This window comes from Chiloscyllium punctatum, chromosome 12, assembly GCF_047496795.1.
Source record: "Chiloscyllium punctatum isolate Juve2018m chromosome 12, sChiPun1.3, whole genome shotgun sequence".
In the NCBI taxonomy this organism is placed as follows: Eukaryota; Metazoa; Chordata; class Chondrichthyes; order Orectolobiformes; family Hemiscylliidae; genus Chiloscyllium; species Chiloscyllium punctatum.
In genome coordinates, this window is record NC_092750.1 from 75414611 (window position 1) to 75429427 (window position 14817).

Genomic DNA, 14817 nt, shown 5'->3' on the forward strand with positions numbered 1-14817 from the left:
CACAGTACAGGCCCTTCGGCCCTCGATGTTGCGCCGCCCTGTCATACTAATCTGAAGCCCATCCCACCTACACGGTTCCATGTACATCAATTTGCCTGTCCAATGACAACTTAAATGCACTTAAACTTGGCGAATCTACTACTGATGCAGGCAAAGCATTCCATACCATTACCCTCTGAGTAAAGAAACTACCTCTGACATCTATCTTATACCTATCTCCCCTCACTTTAAAGTTGTGTCCCCTCGTGTTTGCCGTCCCCCATACTTGGAAAAAGGCTCTCCCTGTCCACCCTATCTAACACTGTGATTATCTTGTATGTCTTTATTAAGTCACCTCTCAACCTTCTTCTCTCTAACAAGAACAGCCTCAAGGCTCTCAGCATTTCCTCGTAAGACATTCCTTCCATATCAGGCAACATCCTAGTAAATCTCCTCTGTATCCATTCCAAAGCTTCCATATCCTTCTTATAATGCGGTGACCAGAACTGTACACAATACTCCAAGTGTGGGCGTACCAGAGCTTTGTACAGCTGCAGCATAACCTCCTGGTTCTGGAACTCAATCCCTCTATTAATAAAGGCCAAAACACTGTATGCCTTCTTAACAACCCTGTCAATCTGGGTGGCAACTTTCAGGTATCTGTGTACATGGACACCGAGATCTCTCTACTCATCTGCACTCCCAAGAATCTTACTGTTAGCTCAGTACTTTGCATTCCGATTACTCTGTCCAAAGTGTATCACCTCACACTTGTCCACATTAAACTCCATTTGCCACGTCTCAGCCCAGCTCTGCATCCTATCTATGTCTCTCTGCAACCTACTACATCCTTCATCACTGTCCACAACTCCACCAACTTTAGTGTCATCTGCAAATTTACTAACCCACCCTTCTATGCCCTCATCCAGGTCATTTGTAAAAATGACGAATAGCAGTGGACCTAACACCGACCCTTGCGGTACGCCGCTAGTAACTGGACACCAAGATGAACATGTTCCATCAACTACAACCCTCTGTTTTCTTTCAGCAAGCCAATTACTGATCCAAACTGCTATGTCTCCCACAATCTCATTCCTCCGCATTTTGTACAATAGCCTACTGTGGGGAACCTTATCGAATGCCTTGCTGAAATCCATATACACCACATCAACCGGTTTACTCTCATCTACCTGTTTGGTCACTTTGTCAAAAAACTCAATAAGATTCGTTAGGCATGACCTACCCTTCACAAAACCGTGCTGACTGTCCCTGATCAGATTATTCTTTTCCAGATGGTTATAAATCCTATCTCCTATAACCTTTTCCAACACTTTACCAACAACTGAAGTGAGACTCACTGGTCTGTAATTACCAGGGTTGTCTCTACTACCCTTTTTGAACAAGGGAACTACATTTGCTATCCTCCAGTCCTCAGGCACTATTCCTGTAGACAATGATGATTTGAAGATCAATGCCAAAGGCTCAGCAATCTCTTTCCTTGCTTCCCAGAGGATCCTTGGATAGATCCCATCCGGCCCAGGGGACTTGTCTATTTTCACACTCTGCAGTATTTCTAATACCTCTTCCTTGTGAACCTCAATCTCTTCGAGTCTAGATGCAAGTATCTCTGTATCTTCCTTGCCAACATTTTCATTTTCTATAGTGAACACTGTTGAAAAATATTTATTTAGTGCTTCCCCTACCTCCTCTGACTCCACACACAACTTCCCAGTATTATCCTTGATTGGGCCTAATTTAACTCTCGTCATTCTTTTATTCCTGACATACCTCGGGGTTAACCCTGAGCCTATCCACCAACAACTTTTCATGTCTCCTGGCTCTTCTGAGCTCTCTTTCTTTTTAGGTCTTTCCTGACTTCCTTGTAACCCTCAAGTGCCCTAACTGAGTTTTCATATTTTGTCCTAACATAAGCCGCCTTCTTCTTCTTGACCAGGTATTCCACTTCCTTAGTAAACCACGGCTCACGCATTCTGTATCTTCCTCCCTGCCTGACAGGTCCATACTTATTTAGGACACACACAAGCTTTTCCTTGAATAAGCTCCACATTTTTAATGTGCTCATCCCTTGCAGTTTCCTAAATCTTTCCTAATTGCATTGTAATTTCCCTTCCCCCAGCTGTAACTCTTGCTCGGCGGAGTACACCTATCCCTCACTAAAGTAAACCTGACTGAATTGTGATCGCTGTCTCCAAAGTGCTCACCTACTTCCAAATCTAACACCTGGCCAGGCTCGTTACCCAGTACTAAATCTAAAGTGGCTTCGCCCCTTGTAGGCCTGTCTACATACTGTGTCAGGAAGCCCTCCTGCACACGCTGGACAAAAACTGACCCATCTATAGTACTCGTACTGTAGTGATCCCAGTCAATATTTGGATAGTTGAAGTCCCCCATGACAACTACCCTGTCTCTCTCACTCCTATCGAGAATCATCTTTGCTATCCTTTCCTCTACATCTCTGGGACTATTCGGAGGCCTATAGAAAACTCCCAGCATGGTGACTTCTCCTTTCCTGTTTCTAACCTCAGCCCATACTACCTCAGTTAACGAGTCCCCAAACATCCTTTCTACAACTATAATATTGTCCCTGATCAACAATGCCACACCTCCCCCTCTTTTACCATCTTCTCTGTTCTTACTGAAACATTTGAATTCCGGAACCTGCAACAGCCATTCCTGTCCCTGCTCTATCCATGTCTCCATAATGGCCACAACATCGAAATCCCTGGTACCAACCCACCCTGCCAGTTCACCCGCTTTATTTCGGATGCTCCTCGCGTTGAAGTACACACACTTCAAACCAGGTTCTCGCATGCCAGTGTCAGATACTTGATTTAGGAACTCCCTACTCTCATCCTCTTTTGTACCTGTCCTACAATTTTGGTTCCCATCCCCCTGCTGTATTAGATTAAATCCACCTTAATAGTTTTAGCGAATTTCCCACCCAGGATATTGGTACCCCTCTGGTTTAGACGAAGACCATCCTGCTTGTAGAGGTCCCACCTATCCCGGAAAGAGCTCCAATTATCCAAAAACCCGAAACCCTCCCTCCTGCACCATCCCTGTAGCCACGTGTTCAACTCCTTTCTCTCCCTATTCCTCACCTCACTAGCACGTGGCACGGGCAGTAAACCAGAGAAAACAACTCTGTTTGTCCTAGCTCTAAGCTTCCATCCTAGCTCCCTGAATTTCTGCCTCAAGTCCCCATCTCTCTTCCGATCTATGTCGTTGGTGCCAATGTGGACCACGACTTGGGGCTGCTCTCCCTCCCCCAGAAGGATCCCAAAAACACGATCAGAGACATCACGGACCCTGGCACCCAGGAGGCAACCCTCCAACCGTGAGTCTCTCTCGTCCCCACAGAACCTCCTTACTGTCCCCCTAACTATCGAGTCCCCAATGACTACTGCTCTGCTCCTCTTCCCCCTTCCCTTCTGAGTAGCAGGTGCCCCACTGCTTTCCCCTGGTAAGTCATTTCCCCCCCCCCCCCCAAACAGTATCCAAAACGGTATACTTATTGTTGAGGGGAATGGCCACAGGGATCCCTGCACTGCCTGCCGGTTCCCTTTCTGTCCCCTAACTGTCACCCATCTGTATTTTTCTTTTATCTGGTCAAACTCCAAGATTTCAGATGATGAGCCCTATTGTTATGGTCCAAGTGTTATGGGGTAACACCCAGTTGATGTTAGTATTGAATAAGTCAGATTCCTAACTGGAACATCGCTGAATAGTTTTTTCTTTGTTACAGAATTATATCTTACTAAAACATAAGCATGTGATATTGCAGTCTTTATTCTAATAAATAATAATTCTTGGGCGGCACGGTGGCACAATGGTTAGCACTGCTGCCTCACAGCGCCAGAGACCCGGGTTCAATTCCCGCCTCAGGCGACTCTCTGTGTGGAGTTTGCACGTTCTCCCCGTGTCTGCGTGGGTTTCCTCCGGGTGCTCCGGTTTCCTCCCACAGTCCAAAGATGTGCAGGTCAGGTGAATTGGCCATGCTAAATTGCCTGTAGTGTTAGGTGAAGGGGTAAATGTAGGAGAATGGGTCTGGGTGGGTTACGCTTCGGTGGGTCGGTGTGGACGTGTTGAGCCGAAGGGCCTGTAAGTAATTAATCTAATCTAATAACACAAAAGTTCATGAACAGAGACTAAATCAAACAAAAAAGGCTCTATTCTTGTATAATATAGATTCAAAGATTCTTAAACACACAGGACAAATAACCCAAGCACTCTTTGTAGATTGTATAAGAACATCAGCTTTGTATCAGAATCAGTTCCCCCCCCGTTGCAGCTGTATAAAACAATTTTTAGGCCGCATTTGGAGTATTATGTGCAGTTTTGGTCACCACACTACAAGAAGGACATGAAAGCTTTGGAGAGAGTGCAGAGAAGGTTCGCCACGATATTGCTTGGTGTTGAGGGCATTGGCTATGAGAGAAAGTTTAAAAAAAACTAGGACTGTTTTCACTGAAAAGATGGCAGATGAGAGGAGACCCGATAGAAGTCTACAAAATTATGAGAGGTGTAGAGAGGGTGGAGACTTTTTCCCAGGATTGAAGTTTCAATTGCAAGGGGGCACAGGTTTAAGGTGAGAGGAGGCGAGTTTAAGGGAGATGTTCATCACACAGAGAGTGGTAGGAGCTTGGAATGCACTGCCAGAAGAGGTGGTGGAAGCAGACACGTTGACAACATTTAAGAGGCATCTGGGTGGTTACATGAATAGGGAGGGAACAGAAGGATATGGACCGAATAAGGGCCGTAAGGATTATTTATAGTTTAGTTAGGGCACAGGGCCTTGTTGTTCTTTTGTTCTAGTCCAGGTTACAAAGTTTATTCCAATTCTCAGGATAGAAATGCTATGCCTGTATCAAGATCCAGTTCATTTCTGAGAGAGAGGGATGCTTTTCATCTTTAAGACCTTGATGGGCTTGAAATATCTTGCATTACAACTCATCTGCTCGAACTAATTATTGTGATGTTCCTGACTAAACTTCCTTCCAGTTCTGTATGAGCCCTGATACAGCTTCAATTCCTTCCCTTTTTGTTTTGAAAGCTTCAAACCTGACTTCACTTTATCCTGACACTCCAGTCTAGGATTATTAATAACTTATTATTTCACGGTAACTTAATCCCTTTCAACTCTTTTTTTTTAGGTTTGGTGTTTTGCCTATTTTATTCCATTAAAAGACTTCTCAGTACCTCAGGGCTTGATACACACTTCTCTCTCAAAGGACTTCCCAGCACTGGTGAAAAATGAAGCGAGTTACCAAGAGAAGTTCCAGAGTCTGGAAAGTTCTCTCTGCACTCCTGGGTGATTCCCTTTGAGCTCTCACAACTTCCTACCACCTAGGATTGTAATTTTTATACACATGGACAAAATCATATTCTGAAGCAGAGTCAGGATTCAAAACGTTAACCCTGATTTCTCTCCACAGACGTTGCCAGACCTGCTGAGTTTCTCCAAAAATTTCTGATTTCCAGAATCTGCAGTCCTTTCAGTTTTTTTAACAAATTCATACGTTTAACCTAGAATGCGAAAATTCCAAACTTGCGTTAAATGAGACATGTAAATCTCACAATTTCATCACAAAAGTGATCTTTAAAAAATATATTGAAGATTCAAATGCCATGGATTATAACTACACTCCATTTGTAAATCTCACATCATTGTGGAAGTAACGGATGTGATGGCACGTTATATATTCATAACTCCTCCATTGCAGTTCCACCACCTTTATCCCATCTCTCTCTCTCTCTCTCTCTCTCTCTCTCTCTCTCTCCATATGTTGTATCTCTAGTCCCTCCCTCTTGTGTGGAGCTACTTGACAATTTAGTGGGAGCGCATGGGGAGAACCCACTGTCAGAGAAACTGCAGGTCAGATCTAAAGCTGTAAAGCTTAAGTGTGATGCTTTTTGTTGCAGTGTCGAGAGTGAGACGCTGACAGCATGCTTGCCCAGTGGAGACGAGCTTGTATCAGACGAGGAGATTGGAAACAGTTCAGAGTCTGAGGAGATCGATAGGGACATGGCTGAACAGGTATGTGTGGCAGTAGTTAAGTATGACTGGCTGGGATGGTCAGTATTTGCAGGGGAAGCATAGCATGCTAGACATGTTGGGATATCTAACTGTGATGGAGCATGGTAACCCTCACAAGTTAATGAAAACAAATTTGAAGGAATGAAAAAATGTTGGGACTGAAGAGTTCGCATTCTTCAACAGTAGATGATTCTACCTTGTAGGCATTAAATGAAGTGTCTGAGAACATTGTAGATGTAATTTTACAAAGTGCTTTTAATCCAGAAACCATTCCTTTCAATAGAAAAATCGTGCATGTCACTCTGCTCTTTAAGAAAGGTAAGAGAAGAAAACCAAAGATTGATACCCGTCATTGGGAAATTCCTCGTGTATATAATAAAAGTGCCTGAAAGACATTAGAAATCTTCAGTTAATCAGAGACAATTGATCGTGCCCGAAATATCTGATAAAATCTCTCACAGTTGTGGAAAATGTAGTGCATGAGGGAATAACTCTGGATGTTATTTAGCTTCCAGAAGGCAATTGCTAAAAGTCTCTAAATCTGGTGTTGAAGCTGACAGACTTGAAGATAAGTTACTGACCTGATTTAAGAATTGGTTCAGAATAGGAGATAGGGAATAGGAACAGTGGGCAGGTTCTTGAATTGGCAGCATACATTGTATGTTGTCCGCCAAGGATCTGTAGTTATTCCCTGAACAAAATTCATGGACAAAGTCATGGCAAATGTAAGATCTCCCTGTGGTCCTACAAAAGATAGAACAAGAGGTTTTTTAAAGCAATGCGAGTCCAAAGAGTTTGGAGGTTCCAAGTACACTGTCATTTAAATTACATCACCAGAAGCAGATAGTTACCTAAAAGGCCAATGAAACACTGGTCTTTATAACTTAACATCTAGAATACTAGAAGGTATTCAGCTGTGCCCAAGCCTTGGTTAGACACATCATGTTCAATTCTGGACTCACAGTTCAGGAACAATACCTTGATCTGGGATTGAGTGGAGTCATGATTGACTTAAATGGTACCTGAATTCCAAGGGTTTCAACTTACAAGAAAAGATTCCACAAATGTGGGTTGCACTACCAGGAAGTTGGTACATTTTGGCAGATAATTTGATAAGAGAATTTCAGGATATTCTATAGAATTGAGGGAGTACATACAAAGTATTATAATGGGCTGGGTTTTTGAGTATAAGGAGACATAGTCAAATGAATTTGATTCAGATCCTTCAGCAGTGATTATAGAAACATTTCAACTGCAGAGGAGGTTAGAATACTCAACTGTCTTACAACAGTGGTAACCAATGTCTGGATAGTTGTAATTTTGAAATCTGAAATTGCTAAGGATTTTATTAACCAGGGACAGGGAAACAGAGTTCCATCATTGTGGATAATCACAATCACATGAACAGATTGGAGATTGTTTGGACCCTGTGATCACCCTATAGTTTATGGGAATGAAGTGTAGCCACTGGAACTAAATATTCATTCACTTTCCTATAGAGTAACATTGAACTGGAAGCCTATCACATTGCAAAAGTCATAACAACTTCTGAAAGAGCGTGAGTATAAACCTTTGTCAATGGGATTTTTTCCCTGCAAGTTACTCTGAATGGAATGAGTTGTTACAAGTTTGTATCAGTCTGTAACATTCTCTTTGAATCTCACAGGTACGTCAGTGTGCTGAAGCTCCTACACACAGTGAGTACAAGCTTGAATTGTCAACATTCCTTGGTGGAATGTGCATGAATCAGTGGTTGTCACTCCTGTCCATCCTACCTGACCACTCTCCCTGTGCCGACCCCTCTCCCTGTGCCGACCCCTCTCACCCCGATCCATGTCCCTGACCTAATCACTCACACTGCTCCGGGCATTCCTCCTGTATCTGACGAGATCGCTCGCCCACTGCTCCGGACATTCCTCCTGTATCTGACGAGATCGCTCGCCCACTGCTCCGGACATTCCTCCTGTATCTGACGAGATCGCTCGCCCACTGCTCCGGACATTCCTCCTGTATCTGACGAGATCGCTCACCCACTGCTCCGGACATTCCTCCTGTACCTGACGAGATCGCTCGCCCACTGCTCCGGACATTCCTCCTGTATCTGACGAGATCGCTCGCCCACTGCTCCGGGCATTCCTCCTGTATCTGACGAGATCGCTCGCCCACTGCTCCGGACATTCCTCCTGTATCTGACGAGATCGCTCACCCACTGCTCCGGGCATTCCTCCTGTATCTGATGAGATCGCTCGCCCACTGCTCCGGACATTCCTCCTGTATCTGATGAGATCGCTCGCCCACTGCTCCGGGCATTCCTCCTGTATCTGACGAGATCGCTCGCCCACTGCTCCGGACATTCCTCCTGTATCTGACGAGATCGCTCACCCACTGTTCCGGGCATTCCTCCTGTACCTGACGAGATCGCTCACCCACTGCTCCGGACATTCCTCCTGTATCTGACGAGATCGCTCGCCCACTGCTCCGGACATTCCTCCTGTACCTGACGAGATCGCTCGCCCACTGCTCCGGACATTCCTCCTGTATCTGACGAGGTCGCTCTTCCACTGCTCCGGACATTCCTCCTGTACCTGACGAGATCGCTCGCCCACTGCTCTGGACATTCCTCCTGTATCTGACGAGATCGCTCGCCCACTGCTCCGGACATTCCTCCTGTATCTGACGAGATCGCTCGCCCACTGCTCCGGACATTCCTCCTGTATCTGATGAGATCGCTCACCCACTGCTCCGGGCATTCCTCCTGTATCTGACGAGATCGCTCGCCCACTGCTCCGGACATTCCTCCTGTATCTGACGAGATCGCTCGCCCACTGCTCCGGGCATTCCTCCTGTATCTGACGAGATCGCTCGCCCACTGCTCCGGACATTCCTCCTGTATCTGACGAGATCGCTCGCCCACTGTTCCGGGCATTCCTCCTGTACCTGACGAGATCGCTCACCCACTGCTCCGGACATTCCTCCTGTATCTGACGAGATCGCTCGCCCACTGCTCCGGACATTCCTCCTGTATCTGACGAGATCGCTCGCCCACTGCTCCGGACATTCCTCCTGTATCTGACGAGATCGCTCGCCCACTGCTCCGGACATTCCTCCTGTATCTGACGAGATCGCTCGCCCACTGCTCCGGACATTCCTCCTGTACCTGACGAGATCGCTCGCCCACTGCTCCGGACATTCCTCCTGTATCTGACGAGATCGCTCGCCCACTGCTCCGGACATTCCTCCTGTATCTGACGAGATCGCTCGCCCACTGCTCCGGACATTCCTCCTGTATCTGACGAGATCGCTCGCTCACTGCTCCGGACATTCCTCCTGTATCTGACGAGATCGCTGGCCCACTGCTCCGGACATTCCTCCTGTACCTGACGAGATCGCTCGCCCACTGCTCCGGACATTCCTCCTGTACCTGACGAGATCGCTCGCCCACTGCTCCGGACATTCCTCCTGTATCTGACGAGATCGCTCGCCCACTGCTCCGGACATTCCTCCTGTATCTGACGAGATCGCTCGCCCACTGCTCCGGACATTCCTCCTGTATCTGACGAGATCGCTCGCTCATCCCTCATTTCTCACTTTGTTCTGACTCCTCACACTCCATCAGAGACCGTCCAAACTCTGTCATAACGTCTTTTAACTTTTCTGTGTTTTTGATTATGGACTGAGATGAGAAAATAACTCACTTTTAAAGCAAGGAGTGGCAAAGCATTACCGCACTTTAATAAAAGCAAATAACCTGATGGTCATTGTTTATACTGTTCACAAAGTTTAAAGCAGATAGCAGTTCAGGTGAGTTGGAATCGAGGGCAGTGTACAAATGGAGATCAGGTAGCTGGAAAAGCACAGTCGGTCAGGCAGCATCTGAGGAGCAGGAGAATCGACGTTTCGGGTATAAAAAAGATTCCTGATGAAGGGCTTATGTCTGAAACATCAGACGCTGCCTGACCGGCTGTGCTTTTGTAGTACCACACTCTTTGGCTCTGATCTCCAGCATCTGCAGTCCTCACTTTGTCCTAGTAACAAGTAGCTAATTGGTCTGTGGACTAGTGATCAGTTATAAATGACAAAGGCCCGCTGTCTGCCAAATTGTTGGTTCCCAGGTAGCTCACTCAGTCCTGGCCTCTCAACCAATCCTGACCCCTCACCCTGTCTTGATCTCTCACCCTGTCCTGACCTGTCATCCTGTCCTGAGCCCTCTCCCTGATCCTTACCCTGACCTCTCACATTGACCCTGACCCCTCACAATGGTCCTGAGCCCTCACCCCGATCCTGATCCTTCATTCTGATCCAGATCCCTCACACTGATCCTGACCCCTCACATTGATCCTGACCCCTCACCCCAATTCTAGACCTTCATTCTGCCCATCAAGTGACCCCTCACCCTGATCATGGCCCTTCACCCTGCCTAAACAGGTATACTGTTTTGGATACTGATGGGGGAAATGACTCACCAGGGGAAGGCAGCAGTTCATGGCATCGTGGCTGGCTCTAATGTAGAGAACTGCAGGAAAGAGTGGAAGGGCTATAGTCATAGAAGATTAAATAGTAAGATAGGCGGCTCTGTGATTGAAAACAAGACTCCCGAATGGTATGTTGCCCCTCAGGTGCATGGGTCAGGGATGTCTCAGATCGGCTGCAGAACATTTGATTATCCGGCATTCAATTATCCAAATTTCGAATTATCCGAGCAAGATTGCAAGGCCCCAGTGCTTGGCTAAACTATGTTATCTGGTATTTGATTGTCTGGCATTTGACGAACCAAATGAAATACTCCCAGTTCATATCTTTGAGATAATCAAGGTTCCTCTGTAAATGGATTATGGAAAGATGTAGGAGCAACAGGGTGGTGGTGATAGGAGTTTTTAATTTTCCCAACATTGACTGGGATTCACTTAGTGTTCAAGGTCTCGATGACGCAGAATTTATAAGGAGCATCCAGGAGGGTTTTATTGAGCAGGATGTAAACAGTCCAACTCGGGAAGGGGCCATACTGGTGTTGGGGAATGAGCCCAGCCAGGTGGTTGAAATTTCAGTAAGAGGATTACTTTGGAAATAGTAATCATAATTCCGTTAGTTTTCGAATACTATTGGAGAAAGATGAGAGTGGTCCTAAAGCAAGAGTGCTAAACTGGGGCAAGGCCGGCTATAGCAAAATTCGGCAGGAGCTGGAGAATATGGATTGGGAGCAGCCTGTTGCAGGTAAACTACATTTGATATGTGAAAGGCTTTTAAAGAGAGGTTGATTAGAGTGCAGGACAGACATGTCCCTGTGAAAGTTCGGGAGAGAAATGGCAAGATTAGGGAACCAGGTGAAATTGTGAGATGAGCGAAGAGGAGAAAGGAAGCATACATAAGGTCTAGAAAACTGAAAACAGATGAAGCTTTGGAAGAATATCGGGAAGGTAGGACCGATCTAAGACAAGAAGTTAAGAGGGCTACAGTGGTCATGAAATATCTTTAGCAAACAGAGCTAAGGAAAATCCCAAAGCCTTTCATTCGTATATGAGGAGCAAGAGGGTAACTAGAGAAAGTGTTGACCCACTCAAGGACAAAGGAGGAAATGGGTGAGGTTCTTAATGAGTACCGTGCGTCGATATTCACCGAGGAGAGGGATGTGATGAATGGTGAGGTTAAGGATAGATCTTTGATTACTCTAGGTCATGTTGGCATAAGGAGGGAGGAAGTGTTGTGTATTCTAAAAGACATTAAGGTAGACAAGCCCCCAGGTCCAGATGGGATCTATGCCATCTTACTGAGGGAAGTGGGAGGAAATAGCTGGGGCCTCAACAGATATCTTTGTAGCATCCTCAAACACAGGTGAGATCCTGGAGGACTGGAGGATTGCTAATATTGTTTAAGAAGGGTAGCAGGGGCGATCAAGTTAATTATAGAGCGATGAGCCTGACGTTACTGGTAGGGAAGCTGCTGGAGAAGATACTGAGCGATAGGATCTAGTTATATTTGGAAGAAAATGGGCTTATCAGTGATAGGCAATGTGGTTTTGTGCAGGGAAGGACATATCTTACAACTTAATAGAATTCTTTGAGGAAATGACAAAGGTGACTGATGAGGGAGCAGATGTAGATGTCATATACATGGACTTCAGTAAGGCATTTGATAAGGTTCCCCATGGTAGGCTGATGGAGCAAGTGAAGTTGCATGAAGTCCAGGGTATACTAGCTAGATGGTTAGAGAACTTAGCAAGTTTTGAGAAGATTTGTAGCTCAGGTTAAGGTTTTGGATGTCAGTTTGCTCGCTGAGCTGAAAGGTTCATTTCCGGATGTTTTGTTACCTTACTAGGTAACATCTTCAGTGGGCCTCATGTGAAGCAATGCTGAAAATTTCTGCTTTCTAGCCACAAAAAGACATGACCCCCTCTCACTAGTATCCTTACATATGGATGAGGAAGGACACCACTTTAACTAGGACAACACATGCATCCTAAGACAATCCCAACAAAGACATGCACGAGAATTCCTAGAAGCATGGCATTCCATCCGGACCTCTATCAACAAACACATCGAGTTAGACCCCATCTACCACCCCCTGAGAAAATGAACCAGAAGTGACTTCACCACAAGAAATGACATCACCAACCCAAAGAAACCCAGAGAAAGCAGGAATTTTCAGCATTGCCTAGCGTGAGGTCCACTGAAGATGTTACCTAGTGAGGTAACGAAACGTCTGGAAATGAACCTTTCAGCTCAGCGAGCAAACCTACATGCAAAAGGATAGAGAACTGGCTGGGCAGCAGGAGACAGAGATGTTCTCGTGAAAGGGAGTTTCTCAAAATGGAGAACTGTGACCATGGTATCCCACAGGGATTTGTGCTGGGACCACTGTTGTTTGTGATATACATCAATGATTTGAAGGCAGTTATAGGTGGTCTGATTAGCAAGTTTGCAGATGACACTCAGATTGGTGGAGTGGCAGGTAGTGAAGGGAACTGTCAGAGAATGCAGCAGAATATAGATAGATTGGAGAGTTGGGCAGAGAAATGGCAGATTGACTTAAATCCAGGCAAATGTGAGATGATGCATTTTGGAAGATCCAGTATGGTAAATGAAAAAGACCTGAGGAAAATTGATGTACAGAGAGATCTGGGTGTGCGGGTCCATTATACCCTGAAGGTGGCAATGCAGGTCGATAGAGTGGTCAAGAAGGTATAGGGCATGTTTTCCTTCATCGGACGGGGTATTGAGTACAAGAGTTGGCAGGTCTCATGTTACAGTTGTATAGGAGTCAAAAAGTGTAGTGCTAGAAAAGCACAGCATCCAAGGAGCAGGAGAGTCGACCTTTCAAGCATAAGCTCTTCATCAGGAATGTCCAGCATCTGCAGTCCACTTTCTCCTACAGTTGAATTGGACTTTGGTTCGGCCACATTTGGAATACTGCATACAGTTCTGGTCGCCACATTACCAAAAGGGTGTGGGTGTTTTAGAGACGGTGCAGAGGAGGTTCACCAGGATGTTGCCTGGTATGGAGGATGCTAGCTATGAGGAGAGATTGAGTAGATTAGGCTTATTTTCATTAGAAAGACAGAGGTTGAGGGGGGACCTGATTAGGGTCTACAAAATCATGAGAGGTATAGACAGGATGGATAGCAAGAAGCAAGAAGCAATTACTAGGGGTCATGAGTTCAAGGTGCGAGGGGAAAAGTTTAGGGGAGATATGCATGGAAAATTCTTTATGGAGAGGGTGGTGGGTGCCCGGAACGCGTTGCCAGTGGAGATGGTAGAGGCGGGCATGATAGTGTCATTTAAGATGTATCTAGACAGGTATGTGAATGGGCAGGGGACAGAGAGGTACAGACCCTTGGAAAATAGGCTTAGATAGAGGATCTGGATTGTGCAGGCTTTGAAGGCCGAAGGGCCTGTTCCTGTGCTGTAATTTTCTTTGTTCTTTGTTGTTCTAAACCCTACCCTGCCCTAACCCCTCTCCCTGATTCTGACTGCTGTCCCTGACCCTGATCCTGACCCCTCACCTTGCCCTGATCATGGGCCTTCATGCTGCCCAAACCTCTACCGTGCCCTGAAACCTCATCCTGCCCCAGCACCACACCCTGATCCTGTTCCTCACCCTGCCGTGACCCCTCACCCTGCACCTGAACCCTTTTCTCTGACCTGACCCATCATCCTGACCACACACCTGCCCTGTCCTTCATTCAGTCCTAAAATGTGTTGCTGGAAAAGCGCAGCAGGTCAGGCAGCATCCAAGGAGCAGGAGAATCGACGTTTCGGGCATGAGCCCTTCTTCAGGAATGAGGAAAGTGTGTCCAGCAGGCTAAGATAAAAGGTTGGGAGGAGGGACTTGGGGGAGGGGCGTTGGAAATGAGATAGGTGGAAGGAGGTCAAGGTGAGGGTGATAGGCCAGAGTGGGGGTGGGGGCGGAGAGGTCAGGAAGAAGATTGCAGGTTAGGAAGGTGGTGCTGAGTTCGAGGGATATGACTGAGACAAGGAGGGGGAAGGGGAAATGAGGAAATTAGAGAAATCTGAGTTCATCCCTTGTGGTTGGTGGGTTCCTAGGCGGAAGATGAGGCGCTCTTCCTCCACCTGTCGTGTTGCTATGGTCTGGCGATGGAGGAGTCCAAGGACCTGCATGTCCTTGGTGGAGTGGGAGGGGGAGTTGAAGTGTTGAGCCACGGGGTGGTTGGGTTGGTTGGTCCGGGTGTCCCAGAGGTGTTCTCTGAAATGTTCCGCAAGTAGGCGGCCTGTCTCCCCAATATAGAGGAGGCCACATCGGGTGCAGCGGATGCAATAGATGATGTG

General features: G+C 46.4%; 1 protein-coding gene across 1 annotated transcript in view; it reads left to right on the plus strand.

Annotated features, from left to right (window-relative positions):
* LOC140483946 (FYVE, RhoGEF and PH domain-containing protein 5-like) overlaps nt 1–14817 on the plus strand; it is a 239377-nt gene that overhangs the window by 118900 nt on the left and 105660 nt on the right. Inside the window, exons 2-4 of the mRNA XM_072582811.1 lie at nt 5923–6037; nt 7537–7595; nt 7704–7734. Of these exons, the coding sequence (XP_072438912.1) occupies nt 5923–6037; nt 7537–7595; nt 7704–7734 (205 nt within the window). The remainder of the gene's footprint in view (nt 1–5922; nt 6038–7536; nt 7596–7703; nt 7735–14817) is intronic.